Below are 20,917 nucleotides of genomic sequence, written 5' to 3'. Positions count from 1 at the left end.
TTTTCTAATTTCTCTTGTGGTATCTTCTTTGACCCATTGGTTGTTTAGGAGTGTGTTGTTCAATTTCCACATATTTATGAATTTTCCAGTTTTCTTTCTTCTGTTGATTTTTAGTTTTCTACCAGTGTGATTGGAAAAGATACTATATGATTCATATGATTTTAATCTTTAAAAATTTATTAAGACTTGTTTTGTGGCCGGAGATACAGTCTCTCCTGGAGAATGTTTTATGGGTACTTGAGTGTGTGTATTCTGCCATTGTTGGGTGGAATGTTCTGTACTGTCTGTTAGGTCTAATTGGCCTGTAGTGTTTGTTTAAGTCTCTGCTTCCTTATTATCTTCTCTCTCATTGTTCTTGACATGCTCTCTGCATGCACCTTCTGTATGCTCTGTTCCCTTTCTTTTTTACCCCCTGTGGTACTTTTGCATAGGTCACATGCTGGAATTTTTTTGTTTATATTTGTTTCTATTTATTCATATTTGTATGTGGGTGCTTTTTTCTGGGTCTACTGTTTACTGAAAAATAGTTAGCATGGGATCTCCTTGGAAACCCCTCCTTTGTTGACCTGGACTTAGTTGAGAGATTTCCTCTTGCCCTTGATTTAAAGGCTACGTTCTCTGTTATGCTTTTCAGTTGCCCAAAGAGAATGGGTCCAGGACTCATCTCCAGCCTTTTCGTTCCATATCTTCCCCATTTGTCAATTCTTTATTTTGAGTCTTCTTCTCATTAGCAGGATTCTAGGACTGGAGCTGGGCCTTTGGAAAATCACCATCTGGCAGCTTTATTCCTCATGTTTTCTCATGAAGTTTGTGGCAGCTACAGACCACGGAGCTCACCTGTGTGGTTTGGGTGTATGTCTAGTTATGTGAGGTTAGGGGAGTAGGAGTGGCGGTGGGCAGCTCCATGAATTTAAGTTTTTTCCTTTCCTTCTGTGTGAGTTGGCTACTTGGTGCTGGCGTCAGGTTTGAAGAATGCTCTGTGGGTCAGGATCACGGGCTTTGGTTTTGGGGTTAGCTGTTTTTGACAGCTTTCATTGACAAATCTGAATCAGGCTTGATTCCAGATTCTACTCTCTGTAGGCAGGATGCCGATTCAGAAGGGGGAAATGGCGCTTTTCAGCCCTGTGGCTGTCCCACTGCTGAGCTGGTATGGAAGCAGGCCTTCCCCTGCCTGCCCAGTCCTCCCTTGGCTCTCAGTCTTTATCTTTCCATCGCGCTGCTCTATGCGTGATACATCCAGAGTTCTCCCAGCATCCCCACTCATCTGCCAAAATGACTGAGTATCTGATTGGTATTCTGTGAAGTTTTTTGTTTTTGGCCATGCCCCGCAGCATGTGGGATCTTAGTTCCCCAATCAGGGATCGAACCCACGCCCTCTGCATTGGAAGCGTGAGTCTTAACCACTGGACCACCAGGGAAGTCCCCTCCAAAGTTTGTAGTACAGACATTTTCTTGGCTTCAAGACAGATGAATGATATTGTGTTTTTCTTTGGGTGGTTAATTTTGAATATTTTTTTAAAAATTAATTTATTTTTGACTGCATTGGGTCTTCATTGCCGCACACGGGCTTTCTCTAGTTTCAGTGAGCGGGGGCTACTCTTCATTGCAGTGCATGGGCTTCTCATTGCATTGGCTTCTCTTGTTGTGGAGCATGGGCTCTAGGTGTGTGGGCTTCAGTAGTTGTGGCTCGTGGGCTCTAGAGCTCAGGCTCAGTAGTTGTGGTGCACAGGCTTAGATGTTCCGCGGCATGTGGGATCATCCTGAATCACGGCTTGAACCCGTGTCCTCTACACTGGCAGGTGGATTCTTTTTTTTTTTTTTTTTTTTTTTTTTGCGGTACGCGGGCCTCTCACTGTTGTGGCCTCTCCCCGTTGTGGAGCACAGGCTCCAGACGCGCAGGCTCAGCAGCCATGGCTCACGGGCCCAGCCGCTCTGCGGCATGTGGGATCTTCCCGGATCGGGGCACGAACCCGTGTTCCCTGCATCGGCAGGCGGACTCTCAACCACTGTGCCACCAGGGAAGCCCTGGCAGGTGGATTCTTAACCACTGCACCACCAGGGAAGTCCCTGGGTGGTTAATTTTGGTGAGTATCAGGAAGGGCTTTTTTCTGCCACAAAAGTAATATGCTCTTTAATCGGTCATCTTTCCTAGAAGGCCAAGGTGCTTCTTTACTAACAGTTTTTAACGGGAAATCTGATAAATTAGTACATCCCCAACACATTACCCACAATCTTCAAATATACATGCCTGGTTCATTTTACACAACCAATGAATTCAGTTGATAAAGTGAAGAAACTTTTTGGAGCCTGAGTTTACATATGGCAGGAATATTCATTTATTTAAGTGATCTTATGAAAATGATAAGCATTTTAAAAGCAAATAGTCATTAAAGAAATTAATTAATTTATTTTTGGCTGCACTGGGTCTTTGTTGCTGTGTGCGGGCTTTCTCTAGTTGCGGCGAGTGGGGGCTACTCTTCGTTGCGGTGCACGGGCTTCTCACTGCGGTAACTTCTCTTGTTGCAGAGCACGGGCTCTAGGCGCGCGGGCTTTAGTAGTTGTGACTCACAGGCTCAGTAGTTGTGGCTCACGGGCTCTAGAATGCAGGCTCAGTAGTTGTGGTGCACAGGCTTAGTTGTTCCATGGCACGTGGGATCTTCCCAGACCAGGGCTTGAACCCGTTTTCCCCTGCATTCGCAGGCAGATTCTTAACCACTGAGCCACCAGGGAAGTCCCAAGATTTCTGTCCTTCAAAGACCTTACACACTGATGGAGGGCGAGGCTGGGAGAAAACAAGTACATAAATAATTTTATTACAAGATGGAATGTGAAAACTGCCTTCGGCCTCCCCAGGATGAAGGAAAGGATGAAACAAAATCGAGGAAGCTTTTATGAAAGAGCTAGTATATGTGCAGAACCTTGAAAGAGATGAATTACAAATTTTTAAATTGTTTCTGATTATAAAATAATACATATATAGGTTATTAAAAATTTGAAAAATGGAGAAAAATATAGAAAAGAATATGATATACCAATAAAATGATATACTCACCACCCAGAGATGACTGTTAGTATTTTCTTCCAGTCTTTTTCCCTTTGTGTACATACATCTTTTAAGGGAAGTATGTACATTGAGTATATGCAATTTTGTATCTTTTTTGCTCCCAGTCAGCAATGTAGCAGGAGCATTTTTTCAGGGATCTAAGATTTTGACAGGTGAGGAAAAGTATTTAGGGCACAGAAGGAATAATACATATTTGAATGGTATAGAAATGAGAAAACTCAGGGACTGTTTTGCGAATAATAATTAAACCCATTTTGTGGAATGAATATTGGCATGTGGTATCTGACTGAGTCACATGTTCTACCCTTAACTTCACTTGTGTTTTATATTTATGATCTCCACACATGAGTTAATTCATTGTCTTGGTGGGAACTTCTGAATACTAGCTCATGTGTAATCCATATTTATCCTGCTGAATTCTTTCTCTTGGTTGCAACAGAAAACCTGGTAACAGTATGTACATGTTTTCCATTGTTTTTCTTTAGATCAGTCCAAAGTGTTTGTGAAGGTTTTTACTGAAATTGACCGGATGCCCCAACTTCTTGCATACTACTACAAGTGTCACAAGGTGAGAAGCTGTGAGTGATTACCATGTGGAATGCTTGTAGAACTGGGCCACAGAATCACAGTTTAGAATCCCAGTTTCCTACTCAAAGGTAAAAATATTTGCCTCCATGCCCTCTGGTCTTTTTCTTTCAATTACCCAGTAGGGGGTGCTCTTGGTCCAGCCTGTGGATTCATTTAATTGCAAGTTGGAAAAAGTCATTAGTTTTCAGCCTCACTTGTATTTATAGCTAGATTTCCTTTACAGATTGAAGAGTTTTAGTTTTTCCTATTTTTGTCTTTTAAGGGCGATTAGGTTTATTATGCCTTCAGCAAGGTTTATTATGCCTTAAGTTTTCTTAAAAGCCTTAAGAATTTTATCTGTTTTCTAGGTTTGTTGAAATTAGGTTACTGAAAATCTTGACGGCTTCCTGGGCTAACTTAATTCCTTCAAGTCCAGTGCCCATCTGTCTTTTAAGCAGTAGTGTTAGGACACGAAGCTAAAACACATATTAACGCCCACCTCTGAGGTCTATTCAGAAGAATGGTAGCATGCTGAGTACATTGGCATGCGTTGGGGGCAAGAAAAAAGGAGAAAGGATCACTTGGAGGGCAACAGATTCAAGCTGTGGCTGATGATCAGAGCAGCTGACTGTAAATTTTTTTTCCTGCCTCTTTTGAAGTGAATGGTCGTCTGTGGGTACCCGATTGCCTGGGAGAGTAGGCAGTGGCCAGTCGCTTGCCCTGGTAGGAGGGCAGGGCAGTTGCAGCAGGCAGCATGTCTTGGCGGACCCAGTAAGGCCTCCTTTGTTCTGCCTCTGCAGGTCCAGCTTTTAGCAGCCTGGCAGGAGCTGTGCCAGACTGACCTACCCCTGGACCGGCAACTCACTGGACTCTATGACGCCTTGCTCGGTGCTTGGCACACGCAAATCCAGTGGGCTATGCAGGTAACAGCTCTTTTGGGTTCTCGCGAGAACAAAGCCCGCGGTGCCGAGGGAGAGGGTGAAGGCCTTGGGAGTGGGCTGCTCTACCGCAGAGCACCCAGGCCACCCAGAGAGAGCACCGCTCTCGAAGAACCTCCCCATCTGCTGTCGTCACCAAAGGGGCAGGAAAAGCTTTACGTTTCTGTTCTAACTCTTCTTATCGCTCTTATCTATATCTTAAATAGAATCTAATGCGACAGTGTTGCTTGTTGTTCAGCAGGGGAGCCCTGTGGAATTCCTGGAGGCTGTTATCTTCTGATCTAAAAGCAGGAGGCCCTCAGTCAGGTGGTGCTTGAGTGAACAAGGCTGTTTTAATCTTAACTTTGGGTAAAATTTACTCGGCCTAAAGTTAGTTTCCCTTGTTCTCACAATAAGCCAAGAGTTAGAGGAACAGTATAATTTTAAAGGCACCCTCTGACTTAGGGGAGAGGTGAGACAGAGAACTTCATTTCATTTACTTTCACGAACTTTCCATCATTTACTTTCCTAAAGTCTCTAGGCATTTTCAGCCTTGAAGGCTATGAAACATTGGTCCCTTGTCTTGATGCCAGGAGGTGCACTAGATCTTCTCTTTAGAAGGGGAAAAAGGCTGTCTTATGTCTGAGTAATGATGACTGACTGGGCCTGTTTATGGTGTGGCTTATATTTTTTTCAGAATTAGTTGTGAATTGCCCTTCGCATATTGGTCGGTAATTTGCTGGAATGAACTCCACTGTAGTTGGAGAGAATTCCTTGTATAGGGTCATGTCATTCAAGGTGGTTGAAGTGCTCTTCTCCTTCCTCTTTTCTTTCTCCTTGAACCAACCTTATTCAGACAAAAAAAAAACAACCCAAAACAAAAAAACAAAAACACCCCAAAACCAGCAAACAAAACAAAAAACAACCTCCTGTAGAAGTTTCCCGTTTCTTATGTAATCGTCAGTTTTCAGTGATCCTGTCCATCTGCACGCATTTTTGTGTCCTTGTCTCGTCTACTGCTTATATCTTGAGGATAAAAACAGTTCATGCCTATAAGTACAATGGCCCTTCAGCATCTTGGAAAAAGGATTTCGACTTCTCACACTTTTTTGGGGGCCTCACCCCAAGTTTTGTAAGACGTAAGTTTATGCTAATTTCCACTTTTGTCCCATGGCCCATTTTCTTTTCAGAATGTGAGCATGATAGGTGACTGTCATCTCCTGAAGCTCAGTAGAGTACAGAAGAAACCCAAAGACGCCAGGGTGAATGTGTCTCTAAAGATTTTTTTCCCCCGGTATTTTATTTTATTTTTTATATTTTGACCATGCCACGTAACATGTTGGATCTTAGTTTCCCAACCAGGGATTGAACCCCGCTCCCTTGCAGTGGAAGTGCAGAGTCTTAACCACTGGACCGCCAGGGAATTCTATTTCCCCAGTATTTTAATATGGAAAGTTTCCAACATATAAAAAATTGGAAAGAATTGTACAGTGAACACCCATGTACCCACCTCCTGTGTTCTACAATGAACATTTTGCTATATTTGCTTTATCACAAATCTATCCATCTATCCATGTGTATCTGTTCATTGACCCATTCTTATTTTTTGATTCATTTCAAAGTAAGTTGCAAACATCATTCACTTCAGAACATACATATTATTAACTAGAGTTCAGTGTTTGTTTACTGGGATTTTTTTTTAGGTAAAATTATGAAATGCAATGATCTTAAATATGCCATTTAATTAGTTTTGACAAATGTTGCTTAACCTAATCCCCTACCAAGATATGGAACATGACTATCACACTAGAAAGTTCCCTTGTGTTCCTTCTCAGTCAGTCTTTGTTCCAACATCCCTGAAGGCAACCGCTGTTCTGATTTTTCCCACCATAAATCAGTTTAGCCTGTTTTAAAATTTCATGTAAATGGAATCATATGGTGTATGTCCTTTTGGTGAGGCTTCTTTCATTCAGCATGTTTTTGGAGATTTATTCATGTTGTTGTATGTATCAGTAGCTTGTTCCTTTTTATTACTGAACACTCTTACATTGTATGAATATATAACAGTTTTGTTTATTGAGTTTTTAAGAACATTTTAATTTATTTAATTAATTTAGTTTTGGCTGCATTGGGTCTTTGTTGCTGTGCGCGGGCTTTCTCTAGTTGCAGCGAGCGGGGGCTATTCTTTATTGCAGTGCATGGGCTTCTCACTGAGGTGGCTTCTCATTGCGGAGCACGGGCTTCAGTAGTTGTGGCTCGTGGGCTCTAGAGTGCTGGCTCAGTAGTTGTGGCGCATGGGCTTAGTTGCTCCGAGGCATGTGGGATCTTCCTGGACCAGGGCTCGAACCTGTGTCCCCTGCATTGGCTGGTGGATTCTTAACCACTGCGCCACCATGGAAGCCCTATTGAGTCTTTTATTGATGGACATTTATGCTATTTCCAGTTTGGTGCAATTATAAATCTGCTCTAAACATTGTTCTTTAAGTTTTTTGTGGACACCACATGTTCATATCTCTTGGGTAAAGACGTGGAAGTGGAATTGCTGGGTTATAGAGTAGGTCTATATTTAGATTTATAAGAAATTGGCACTTTGGGGGCTTGCCTGGTGGTGCAGTGGCTGGGAATCCGCCTGCCAACACAGGGGACACAGGTTTGAGCCCTGGTCTGGGAAGATCCCACATGCCACGGAGCAACTAAGCCTGTGTGCCACAACTACTGAGCCTGTGCTCTAGAGCCAGCAAGCCACAGCTACTGAGCCCACGTGCTGCAACTACTGAAGCCTGTGCGCCTAGAGCCTGTGCTCCGCAACAAGAGAAGACACCACAATGAGAAGCTCGCACACTGCAACGAAGAGGAGCCCCTGCTCGAAGCAACTAGAGAAAGCACGCACACAGCAATGGAGACCCAATGCAACCAAAAATAAATAAATAAAGAAATTGGTACTTTTTCAAAATGACTGTGCTTTTTATATTCCCACAACACAAGTGCGTGAGAGTTCTGATTGCTACACATCAGGTGTTGTCTTTTTTTTTTGTAAATTTATTTATTTTATTTATTTATTTTTGGCTGTGTTGGGTCTTCGTTGCTGCACTTGGGCTTTCTCTAATTGCAGTGAATGGGGGCTACTCTTCGTTGCTGTGTGTGGGCTTCTCACTGCGGTGGCTTCTCTTGTTGCAGAGCACGGGCTGTAGGCGTGCGGGCTTCAGTAGTTGCAGCACGTGGGCTCAGTAGTTGTGGCTCGTGGGCTCTAGAGCACAGGCGCAGTAGTCGTGGCACACGGGCTTAGTTGCTCCATGGCCTGTGGAATCTTCCTGGACCAGGGCTTGAACCCATGTCCCCTATATTGGCAGGCAGATTCTTTTTTTAAAAAAATTTATTTATTTATTATTATTTATTAATTTATTATTTATTTATTATTTTGGGCTACATTGGGTCTTCGTTGCTGTGTGCAACGAACCCAACAACACTCCTTGTTGTGGTGCGCGGGCTTCTCCTTGCAATGGCTTCTCTTGTTGCACAGCACGGGATCTAGGTGCACGGGCTTCAGTAGTTGTGGCACTCAGGCTCAGTAGTTGTGGCTCACGGGCTCTAGAGTGCAGGCTCAGTAGTTGTGGTGCATGGGCTTAGTTGCTCTGTGGCATGTGGGATCTTCCTGGACCAGGGCTCGAACCCGAGTCCCCTGCATTGGCAGGCGGATTCTTAACCACTGCGCTACCAGGGAAGTCCCTAGGTGTTGTCTTTTTAATCTTAGCCATTCTGGTGGGTGTGTTGTAGTATCTCTCTGTGGTTTTAATTTGCAATTCCCTGATGACTAAGGATGTTGAACACCTTTTCACATGCTTATTGGCCATTTGTATATCTTCCTTTGTGAAGTATCTGTTCTGGTCTTCTGCCCATTTAAAAAAATTGGGTAATTTGCCTTTCTATTATTGAGTTATAGAAGTTCTTTACATATTCTAGATATAAGTTCTTTATAAGATATATTTTGTAGATATTTCCTTCCAGTCTGGCTTGAGCAGAAGTGTTGATTTTTTTTAAAAAATTATTTATTTATTTAATTTATTTATTTTTGGCTGTTTTGGGTCTTCGTTTCTGTGCGAGGGCTTTCTCTAGTTGCTGCGAGTGGGGGCCACGCCTCATCGTGGTGCACGGGCCTCTCACTGTTGTGGCCTCCCTTGTTGTGGAGCACAAACTCCAGACGCACAGGCTCAGTAGCTGTGGCTCACGGGCCTAGTTGCTCCGCAGCATGCGGGATCCTCCCAGACCAGGACTCGAACCCGTGTCCCCTGCATTGGCAGGCAGATTCTCAACCACTGCGCCACCAGGGAAGCCCCAGAAGTGTTGATTTTGATGAACTTGATTTTATCGTTTCTTTTATGGTTATTGCTTTCTTTGTCCTCAGAAACCATCACCATTCCCCAAGTTGCAAAGCTCTTCTGTGTTTTCTTATAGAAGCTTGTTGAGCTTTTACATTTAGTTCTGTGGCCCATCTTGAATTATTTTTTGTATGTAGTGTAGGGTAAGGTCACATTGTTTTTGTATGTGCTGTTTGGTTTAATTCTTTGGCCCTAGTTGTTAAGTTTGGTCTTACAGTCTTTGAACTTTTGGTTCTTGTTTGGCAAATGGCCAGAGCATTCTTTTTGCCAGAGCATTTTAAAGGAAAGGGGACACCTTTGAGCGTAGGGGACCTGTTGGTTGGTCAGCTGAAACTATCAGCTATAAACATAGTTTCAGCTGACCAACCAATTAGAACGCTTGGGTACAGAGTTATTTAGTCTAATTCTCCCCCCTCCACCCGGCACCCCAGCCTCAGGTCACTTAAGTAGGAGCTAAGAGTGAAGTAGGTACTCATTGCCTAGTCCTTTCTCACAATACAAGGAGAGGAGTCAGGATTTCTCTTTCTAGATAAGAATAGTTTTCATTTTCTCCTTTGGTCCCATCCTTTCTTGTAGTAAAATGTTTCTATTGTCAAATCAGGACTTTGGACTGGGTGATATGTAAAGGTCTCTATGGTTCTCTTATGTTTGGGGGATCGTGGGGGGAATACATTGGATGGAGACAGAGGAGGGTTTGTATTGGTGCAGCTTTGTGTGGAGGGAGTGGGAACATCGAATGCAAGACAGAAGTTTGGCTTTCTATAGAAGATAGTGAGCCTCTGGAGCTATAGAGTGAATGATGATGTTACTGTTTTAAGAATGCTTTTGGTGTCAGAATATCACCTATGTAGTTTCTCTGCCAAAAAGTCTTACCATGAGGAAACACGCAGACAAATCCAAATCAAAGACCATTTTTCAAGACAACTGTCCTAGACTCTTCAAAAATGTAATTGTCATGAATGAAAAAAAGTCAGAAAATTGTTTAGATTAAAGGAGACAAAAAAAAAAAGACAGCTAAATGTAGTTCATGATCCTGGATTGGCTTCTACACGATGACAAAAGAAACTATCAAGGACATTGAAAGAACAATTGGGGAAATTTGAACATGGACTGTGGCAGGTAAAAGTATTACCTCAAGGTTATGTTTGATTATTTGCAGTGTCGTAATATAGGAGGATGGCCTTATTCTTAAGAGATAAACACTGAGGTATTTAGGGGTGACGTGTCATGATATCTCTGATTACCTTCAATGGCTTAGAGAGAAATAGAAATAAAGCAGTTGTGGCAAAATGTTGATTGTTGAATCTTGCAGTATTTAAACATTTAAAGTGTAAGAAAAATTCTAAATAACATTTCAAAATAATGAATTTGGTGGTGGTAAATAGGGTGAATTGATGAGGAAAGATTGAAGACAGGTAGGAAGCTATGTTTGGTCTAGGATGGGGACGGTAATGTAGCAAAAGATACCAGTTAAAAAATGAACAGTTGCTAAGACCTGGTAACTGAAAAAGGGACTGAAAGAAAGGAAAGTGAAAGGGAGATTTTTATTCTGGTTGAATGGAGATGTTACTGACAGAAATAAGGAAGTTGATAGAAACAGACCTGGGGAGGTCAGTGGGAAAATAATGAATACCAATTCAGGACACTTTTAAATTCCAAGTGAGAGTGGCTCAGCTTAATGGTGACATCCAGTAGATGGCTAGAAGCTGTTGCTCAGGATATAAATTGGTCATTTTGGTATTTGTTGGATTAGATTTGCATTTCCTCTATTTCTTTCTCTCAGACCCCAGCGGTGATGTTTATTAAACTAAAGAGGTGTTTGTTGAAGTTTTGTGAATTCTCTATGATAATTTAAAAATTTTTTCTATTTTGGTAATAATCTAAGAAAAAATATAAGCATATTTTGGGTCATGTGTGTGACCACCTTTTTTTTTGTGTGTGTGTGTGTGTGTGGTATGCGGGCCTCACTGTTGTGGCCCCTCCCATTGCGGAGCACAGGCTCCGGACGCGCAGGCTCAGCGGCCATGGCTCACGGGCCCAGCTGCTCCGCAGCATGTGAGATCTTCCCAGACCGGGGCACAAACCCGTGTCCCCTGCATTGGCAGGCGGATTCTCAACCACTGCGCCACCAGGGAAGCCCTGTGTGACCACCTTATAACCAAGTGCTGCCATGTAATTTCAGTGGGTGCTTTTCTGTTGATAGTCACATTGGTACCCCTGTTCTATTGGGGGCCAGTGAAAAAAGAGACAAACTTAATGCTTAGATCATGTAAGTGCTGGTGCCAAGTGAGTGCTGTTTAATGCCGTTGCCAACTTGATGTTTTCTTAGTAGTTTATCGTTTGAGTAGAGATAGAAACAGTGTAAAAATTCTCCTCACATACCACAGAGAAGCATAGGCAGGCTGAACTCAAAAAAAACCTGTGCTGTAGCAGTCAGATCAAACTCTTTTTTTTTTTTGGTGGTACGCGGGCCTCTCACTGTTGTGGCCTCTCCCGTTGCAGAGCACAGTCTCCAGACGCGCAGGCTCAGCAGCCATGGCTCACGGGCCCAGCTGCTCCGCGGCATGTGGGATCTTCCCGGACCGGGGCACTAAGCCGTGTCCCCTGCATTGGCAGGCGAACTCTCAACCACTGCGCCACCAGGGAAGCCCCAGATCAAACTCTTGATGAAAAAGGCAGTTGAGTTGCAGTAAACATCTTCATCTGTCCTATTTTTTTGAATTTTATTGGTTTGATAGTTAATTTTTTGTGTGTGGTAAAATATACATAAAATTTACCATTTTAGCCATTTTAAGTGTACGATCAAATGGCATTAAGTACATTCACAGTGTTGATTAACTATCATGCTACCTATTTCCAGAACTTTTTCATCACCCTAAACAGAAACTGTGGACTCATTAACTCCCCACTTCGCCCTCTTCCATCCCCTAATAACCTTAACCTTTACCATGTCTATACATTTTCCTATTCTAGATGCCTCTTATAAGTAGGGCCATGTGATATTTGTCCTTATGTGTTTGGCTGATTTCACTTAGCATAATGGTTTCAGGGATCATACACGTTGTAGCGTGTATCAGAATTTTCATTCCTTTTATGGCTGAATAATCTGTTGTATGTATTTACTACATTTTGTCTATCCATTCATTGGTTGATAAACACTTGAATTGCTTCCACCTTTTGGCTATTGTGAGTAATCTGCTCTGAACATGGGTGTACAAATATCTCTTTGGGTCCTTGTTTTTAATTCTTTGGGTATATACCTACAAGTGGAATTGCTGGATCATATCATAATCCTATGTTTAACATTTTGAGAAACTGCCAGATCATTTTCTATAGCAGCTGCACCATTTTGCATTCCCATCAGCAATGCATAAGAATTCCAATTTCTGGGGCTTCCCTGGTGGCACAGTGGTTGAGAGTCCGCCTGCCGATGCAGGGCACACGGGTTTGTGTCCCGGTCCCGGAGGATCCCACATAACGCAGAGCGGCTAGGCCCGTGAGCCATGGCCACTGAGCCTGTGCGTCCGGAGCCTGTGCTCCGCAATGGGAGAGGCCAGAACGGTAAGAGGCCCGCGTGCCGCAAAAAAAAAAAAAAGAATTCCAATTTCTCTACATCCTTGTCAGCACTTGTTATTTTCCATTTTTTTGATAATACCCATTCTAGTGTGTGTGAAATGGTATCTCATGGAGGTTTTGATTTGTATTTCCCTAATGACTAATGATGTTGGACATCTTTTCACATGCTTATCAGCCATTTGTATTATCGTCTTTGGAGAAATGTCTATTACAGTTTATTGCCCATTTTTGAATTGTAGTGTTTGGTTTTATGTTGTTGAGTTGTAGGAGTTCTTTATATATTCTGGATATTAATCCCTTATCAGTTACATGATTTGCAAATATTTTCTCCCATTCCATTGGTTGTCTTTTCACTCTATTTGTAATGTGCTTTAACAAATTTTTAATTTTGATATAGTCCAATTTATCTATTTTTTCCTTTATTGCCTCTGCTTTTGGTGTCATACTTAAGAAACTATAGTCATCTCTTGGTATCCTCAGGGAATTGATCCAGGAACCCACCCCCCTCCCCATACCAAGATCCATGGATGCTCACATCCCTTATATAAAATGGTATAGTATTTGCATACAACCTATGCATGTACTCCTGTATACTTTAAATCATCTCTAGATTACTTATAATACCTAATACAATGTAAAGGCTATGTAAATAGTTGCTGATATGCAGCAAATTCAAGTTTTGCTTTTTGGAACTTTCTGGAGGTTTTTTTTTCCTGAATATTTTTGATCTGAGGTTGGTTGAATCTGTGGATGCAGAACGTGTAGATATGGAGGGCCAACTGTTGCCAAATCCAAGGTCATGAGGATTTTGCCCTATGTTTTCTTCTAAGAATTTTATAGGTTACTCTTTTTTTAAAAAAATTATTTATTCATTTATTTTTGGCTGCATTGGGTCTTCATTGCTTCACACAGGCTTTCTCTAGTTGCAGTGAGCAGGGACTGCTCTTTGTTGCAGTGCGCGGGCTTCTCACTGCAGTGGCTTCTCTTGTTGAGGAGCATGGGCTCTAGGCGTGGGGGCTTCAGTAGTTGTGACACGTGGGCTTCAGTACTTGTGGCTCGTGGGCTCTAGAGTACAGGCCCAGTAGTTGTGGCGCTCGGGCTTAGTTGCTCCGTGGCATGTGGGATCTTCCTGGACTGGGGCTTGAACCCGTGTCCCCTTAATTGGCAGGCTGATTCTTAACCACTGTGCCACCAAGGAAGCCCTATAGTTTACTCTTAACATTTAGGTCTGATTAATTTTGAGTTAATTTTTGTATATGGTATCAGGTAAGGATCCAACTTTTTTTTTTTTTTTTTTTGCATGTAGTATCCAGTTTTCTGAGCACCGTTTGTTGAAAAGACTGTCCTTTTCCCATTGAATGATTTTGGCACTCACGTTGAAAATCATTTGACCATGTATGTGTGTTTCTGGTCTCTCTATTCCATTGGGCTATATGTCTATCCTTATGCAAGTACCACACTGTTTTGACTATTATAGCTTTGTAGTAAGCTTTGAAATTAGGAAGTGTGTGATAGACAGTGATCCTCTTTTTCAATATTGTTTTTGCTATTTAGGGTTCCCTCAAATTCCATATGAATTTTAGGATGGGTTTTCCTGTTTCTCCAGAAAACACCTTTGGAATTTTGATGGAGATTGCATTGCATATGTAGATGGCTTTGGGTAGTATTACCATGTTAACAATATTAAGTCTTCCAGTGCATGAACATAGGAAGTCTTTCCATTTTTTGTGTGTATTCTTTAATTTCTCTCAGCAGTGTTTTGCCGTTTTCAGTGTACAAGTCTTTTAGTTCCTTCGTTACATTTATTTCTAAATAGTTTATTCTTTTTGATGCTATTATAAATGGAATAATTTTCTTAATTTCCTTTTCAGATTGTTAGAATAGAATTGCTAGTATAGAAATGCAAGTGATTAAAAAATTATTTATTTATTTGGTTGCACTGGCTCTTTTAGTTGTGGCAGGCAGGCTCCTTAGTTGTGGCTCGTGGGCTCCTTAGTTGTGGCATGCAAACTCTTAGTTGCGGCATGCATGTGGGATCTAGTTCCCTGACCAAGTGTCAAAGCCAGGCCCTCTGCATTGGGAGCAGAGAGTCTTAACCACTGCACAACCAGGGAAGTCCCTGAATGTGAGTGATTTTTGTTTGTTGATTTCCCATCTTGCAACTTTGCTGAATTTGTTTATTACTGCTAACAGGTTTTTTTTTTTTTCCAATTTGTTAGGATTTTCTACATATAAGATTACATCATTTGTGAAAAGAGATAGTGTTACTTTTTCCTTTCCAATATAGGTGCCTTTTATTACTTTTTCTTGTCCAATTCTTCTGGCTAGAACTTCCAGTATTATGTTGAATAAAGTGGCAAAAGCAGGCACCCTTGTCTTGTTCCTGGTCTTAGGGGAAAAGCTTTCAGTGTTTCACCATTGAATATGATGCTAGCCATGGGTTTTTCCTGACATGGCCTTTATCATGTTGAGGAGGTTCCTTTCTATTCCTAGTTTATTGAGTGGTTTTTTTTTTTCCAATTATGAAAGGGTATTGAATTTTGTGAGATGCTTTTTCTGCATTAATTGAGATTAATGAGCTTTTCCCCCCTTCATTCTGTTAATATAGTATATTACATTGACTAATTTGATATGTTGAACCATTCATTCTGGAGTTCAGTCTCAGTCATGGTGTATAATCTTTTTAATATGCTGCTAAGTTCAGTTTACTAGTATTTAGTTGAGTATTTTTGTATGTGTATTTATAAGAGATATTGGTCTATAATTTTCTTTTCTTTTCTTTTAGTATTTGCCTGGCTTTGGTATCAGGTTAATGATGCCCTCATAGAATGAATTCGGAAGTGTTCTATATTAGTTTACTAGGGCTGTGATAACAAAGTACCATGGAGTAGGTGGTTTAAAGAATAGAAATTCGTTCTGGAGGCTAGAAGCCCAAAGTCAAGGTGTTGCCCGGGTTGATTTCTTCTGAGGCTTCTTTCCTTGGCTTGTGGATGGGAGTCTTTTCCCTGTGTCTTTCCTTTATGTGTGCCTGTGTCCTAATCTCCTCTTGTATAAGGACACTGGTCAGATTGGATTAGGGCCCACCCAGATAACCTCATTTTATCTTAATTGCCTCTTTAAAGACCTTACGTCCAAATATAGTCACATTCTGAGGTACTGGGGGATTTGGACTTCAATATATGAATTTTGGGGAGACACAATTCAGAATATAACATGCTCCCTCCTCTCCAATTTTTTGGGAAGAGTTTGAGAAGGATTGGTATTAATTCTTTTAAAGTTTGGTAGAATTTACCAGTGATGCCATTTGGTTCTCGTTTTTTCTTTATTGGGAGGTTTTTGATTACTGATTCAGTCTCCTTACTAGTTATAGGTCTACTCAGATTTTCTGAAGTCACTTTTGGTAAATAATATTTGTAGGAATTTTTTGTCCATTTCATCTAGGTTATCCAGTTTGTTAGCATACAACTGTTCATAATATTCTCCTATAATCCCTTTTATTTCTGTAAAATTGGTAGTAAATGTCCCCACCTTCATACCTGATTTTAGTAATTTGAATCTAATCTCTTTTTTCTTTTTTGGTCAGTCTAGGTAAAACGTTTGCCATTTTGTTAATCTTTTAAAAGAACTAACTAATGATTTTGTTGATTTTCTTTATTGATTTTCTGTTTTCTATTTCATTTACCTCTGCTCTAATCTTTATTATATCCTTTCTTCTACTAGCTTTGGGTTTAGTTTCTTCTTTTTGTAGTTCCTAAATGTGTACAGTTAGGTTATTGATTTGAGATATTTCTGCTTTTTTAATGTGTACATTTGCAGCTATAAATTTTCCCCTTTGCACTGCTTTTGCTGTATCCATAAGTTTTGGTTTCCATTTTCCTTCATTTCAAGATATTTTCTAATAAAAATGTGAATTGATTGATTTTATAATTTTTAAACTTACACTTATTTTGGCCTTAGTGTTGCATAAGAACAGTCTTATATCTTGTTTCACATTTGACTAAGTAAATCTGTACTTAAAACAGGGGTCCCCAACCCCAGGGTCCATGGCCTGTTAGAAACCAGGCCGCACAGTAGGAGGTGAGCGGAGGGCAGGGCCAGAAATAGACAGAAAGTAGCCAATTGTCCTGGACAGGATGCAAGTCTTGCTAGTTTACTTGGCTTTCTGAGCATGTTCACATGGGTGCTGAGGAAAGCTTGGGGCTCTTGACTAGACCGCTTTCCAGCTTGGAAGGAATCCTTTGAGCAGTCCAGGAGCCTGCTTCTTTAGAAGGTCTGCTCCAGTGTGCTAACATAGATACCTCTCTCCCCCTGCAGGTTTTCAGGAACCCCCACGAGGTGGTAACTGTGCTGCTGATTCAGACCCTGGGGGCCCTGGTGCCCTCTCTGCCCATCTGCCTCAGGTCCAGTGTGGAGAGGGCAGGGCCCGAGCTGGAGCTCGTCAAGCTGCTGGAGTTCTACGACGCCACCGCCCACTTCGCCAAGGGATTGGAGATGGCCCTGCTCCCCCATGCAGGTAAACATCCTTCCTCCCAGCTCATGGGCTTGTTTTTACTCGCTCTTTTTGAAGCTTCTGGGGCCTGGGTTTGCTTGCCTTTTCTGGTGACTGATTTTACAGAAATGCAAGGGATCAGTGTTTTCCTTCTCAAAAGATATGAAGACCTTTTCCATGAAAACATTGCCATTATGGAAATAATTGTTGCTTAATATATCGTTGCCTAGCTCCCGTGCTGCCTAGGTGGTTTACACACTCTGGGGAAGTGATAGACAGTTCTGCAGGGGCTTAGAATGTAAGAGGCAGGTAGACACTAGTGGCAACGAGTTGGCAGTGAGTTACACTTGGGAGGGTAGTGTCCTCTTCCTTTCAAGGCATCACAGAACCTTGGGTAAGTCAACCTAAAAGGTAAGTTTAAGAGAACAAATGGATTAGAGGAGCTTTTTGATAGGACAACAGCAAGTTTTTATGGGCAGGGGTGCTGCACTAGGACTAAGGGTGGCTATAAGGAAAATGGGCTTTCCCCAGCTGCCATCTGAGAGCAAAGCACTCCTTCTTCCCATTTGGGCAAACAATGCCTGGTGTGTTGCATTTCCCCAGCTGTTTCCCATCTAGGTTACAAGCATCATAAACTTTTCAGTCATACAGACTTCATCATGAATGCTACTGTCAAATCAGGAAATCGCTTCAGGAAGGCCTGCTTCTGCCGTTTGGCTGCTGTGTGTCACTGACTTGGTTTATTTAATAGTTATTCTCTTTAATTACCTTTGTGTGTAATTACCTCGTACATTCCTGGGAGTGTGCTTATTGTTCGAGTTCCTGATGATTCATCGGTGTTTCTGGCCCACTAACTGGTCAGGCCCTGGTTGTGGGAGAGGCATGGTGGATGTGGCTTCCAAGGGACCTGGATGCTGTGGTCCTAGTGGCTGAAGAGTATGTAGGCTGAGCATCCTGTGGAGCAGAGTGGAATGAAGGCAGGGCAAGGAGCACGTTGCTTTTCTCCCACTGGTGATGGACATTATTGAAGAAGAGAGAACCACCCTCTGAAGAATCAGATATAGAAAATGCTTTGTTAGTCAGCCATGGAAGTTTAGATTTTTAATGATTCCTACTGAGGTTTTCAAAAAAGTATACGTATTTTTTAATTTAAAAATACTTTGGAAACACACACAAAAATAAAAATAAAAGAGTAAAAATGATCCATGACTCAGAGAAGGCCTTGGGAACATTTTATTTCCTCCCAGTAATTCAAATATAATTATACATTTTCATAAATAAATATAAAATATATGCATATATAAGTATATGCATATATAAATATATATGCACATACATATTTTAAAATATTAGTTTTTGAAAAAAAATTTATTTATTTATTTTTGGCTGCATTGGGTCTTCATTGCTGCGCACGGGCTTTCTCTAGTTGTGGCTAGCAGGGGCTACCCTTCATTGCGGTGTGTGAGCTTCTCATTGCAGTGGCTTCTCTTGTTGCATAGCACGGGCTCTAGGCACGCGAGCTTCAGTAGTTGTGGCTCGCGGGCTGTAGAGCTCAGGTTCAGTAGTTGTGGCGCACGGGCTTAGTTGTTCTGTGGCATGTGGGATCTTCCTGGACCAGGGATTGAACCTGTGTTCCCTGCATTGTAAGGCAGATTCTTAACCGCTGCGCCACCAGGGAAGTTCCAAAATATTAGTTTATATGATCTTATATTCTCTTTATGGCTCAAATTAATATAATGAGCATTTTTTATGTCATTAAATATTTTCCCAAGACATGGTTTTTAATGACCACTTGATAACTGTGGCTTACTTTAATTTTTAAATCTGCTATTATAAATAAAACTATTATTAACAATCTTACATATTAATTTTGGATTATTCCTTGGGATAAGTTTGAAAATTACAATTGCTGATAAATGAAAAATTTAAAGATGTTTGTCACATTTTGCTCTTTAGAAAGTTTCTACCTGTTTTCACGTCCGTCAGTAGTAAATGAGGCTGCTCATTGCCACGTGCCCTCACCAGCACTAGGCTCTATCTTTTTTTTCCCTTGCCAGGTTCTTAGACAGTTAATGATATATTATTTTAATATATATATTATTTAATATATATATTATATTATATATATGCTAATAATATATGTATTATATATTATTTTAATATATATATTATTATATATTTAATCATGTCTTTGATTACTAGCCAGTTTGAAAATTATATTATAAAAAGTTATATTTTTCTCTTGAATTGCTTATTCTTTTGCTTCTTTTTCTGTTTGAGGGTTTACTCTATTTCTGGTTAATTTATAAGAGCAATTTATTTAAAGCAATATATTATTAAATATGTTATAAAAAGCAACAAAGTATTGTTATAAAAATTCATGATATAGCTACCTGTAACAAAATGAAAGCCTCCTATAATCCCACTTGCTAGAAATAGCCACTGTTAAAAATTTGGTGTATATTCCCTAAATATCCTTATATAGTAAGGATTTTTTTTTCTCATTATCAAGTATGTTGCAGATATATTTTCTAATTTTCTGGTTTGCCTTTAACACTTTTCCATTTTAATAATTAATAATGTACATAGTATAATTCAAAATATATAAAAGGTTATGCAATAGAAAGTCAAAAAGTTAAATGATTTCTTGACTTTATAGTTAACAAGCAATATGTATTCAGTATAGAAAAAACCAGAAAATACAAGGAAGAAAAAAGATCATGCTCAACCAACTGTCCAGAAACAGTATTTTGGATTATATACACATGCAAATTTTGTATATGAGTGTGTACTTAAATGTTTTTAATAGAATATTTTATTATCATTATCACCCTTCCATTTTATATTGATTCAATATTGTCATCCAAAACACAAATTTTCCCAGTTCCATAAAAGTCTTTATAGCCGTTTCCCTACCTCCCATTAAAATCCAGTCAGTGTACATGCATTGTCTTTGGTTGTCCTGTCTCTTTAATCTCTTTTAATCTAAAACAGTCATCTCATCTTTTGTCTTTCATGACATTGATGTCCTTGAAGCATACAGGGTAGTTTTCCAGTAGAATGTCCCATATTCTGTAATTATCTAATTGTTTCCTTGTGATTAGATTTAGATTAAACATTTTTAGTAAGAATACTACATTGGTGATGATGTGTACTTCCTATGGCATCACATCGGGAGACACATAATGTCCAATTATTGGTGATGGGTTGGATTAATCACTTGGTAGTTGTACCTGCCAGATCACTCCATTGTAAAGTTACCTTTTCCTCTTTGTAATTAATAAGTATCTGTGGCGTGATATTTTGAGCCCATAGGAATATACTGTTCCTTAAGAAATATTTACCTAGTGACTTTAGCATCCATTGGTAATCCTTGTCTGAATAAACTTTTACATTGCTGATTATAAAATGGTAATATTCTAATTCTCTCATTCCTTTTACATGTATTAGCTGGCATTCTTTTTTTAAAAAATAAATTTATTTATTTATTTTTGGCCACGTTGGGTCTTCGTTGCTGTGCACGGGCTTTTTCTAGTTGCGGTGAGTGGAGGCTACTCTTCGTTGTGGTGCGCAGACTTCTTATTGCGGTGGCTTCTCTTGCTGCAGAGCACGGACTCTAGGAGCGCGGGCTTCAGTAGTTGTGGCACATGGGCTCAGTAGTTGCGGCGCACAGGCTTAGTTGCTCCACTGCATGTGGGATCTTCCCAGACCAGGGCTCAAACCTGTGTCCCCTCCATTGTCAGGCAGATTCTTAACCACTGTGCCACCAGAGAAGTCCCTTGCTGGCATACTTTTGTGAAGAGGAAATTTTTCTTTCTCTTTAATATCACTATGAACTCATTGGATTCTTTTTTTTTTTTTTTTTTTTTTTTTTTTGCGGTACGTGGGCCTCTCACTGTTGTGGCCTCTCCCGCTGTGGAGCACAGGC

At 40.7% G+C, this 20,917-nt stretch overlaps 1 protein-coding gene across 5 annotated transcripts in view; it reads left to right on the top strand.

The window, feature by feature from the left end:
* COG7 (component of oligomeric golgi complex 7) overlaps positions 1–20,917 on the top strand; it is an 85,464-nt gene that overhangs the window by 17,883 nt on the left and 46,664 nt on the right. For 3 of the 5 annotated variants that reach the window (XM_059036971.2, XM_059036972.2, XM_067013606.1), the window contains 3 exons: positions 3,550–3,632; positions 4,432–4,554; positions 16,815–17,013. In XM_059036971.2, the coding sequence (XP_058892954.1) occupies positions 3,550–3,632; positions 4,432–4,554; positions 16,815–17,013 (405 nt within the window). The remainder of the gene's footprint in view (positions 1–3,549; positions 3,633–4,431; positions 4,555–16,814; positions 17,014–20,917) is intronic. The other 2 variants (XM_067013605.1, XM_067013607.1) reach the window with 1 other exon arrangement.

This window comes from Kogia breviceps, chromosome 14, assembly GCF_026419965.1.
Source record: "Kogia breviceps isolate mKogBre1 chromosome 14, mKogBre1 haplotype 1, whole genome shotgun sequence".
NCBI classification, from domain to species: Eukaryota; Metazoa; Chordata; class Mammalia; order Artiodactyla; family Physeteridae; genus Kogia; species Kogia breviceps.
Note: the sequence above shows the minus strand (reverse complement) of the source record. Positions and strands in the feature narration are given on the sequence as shown.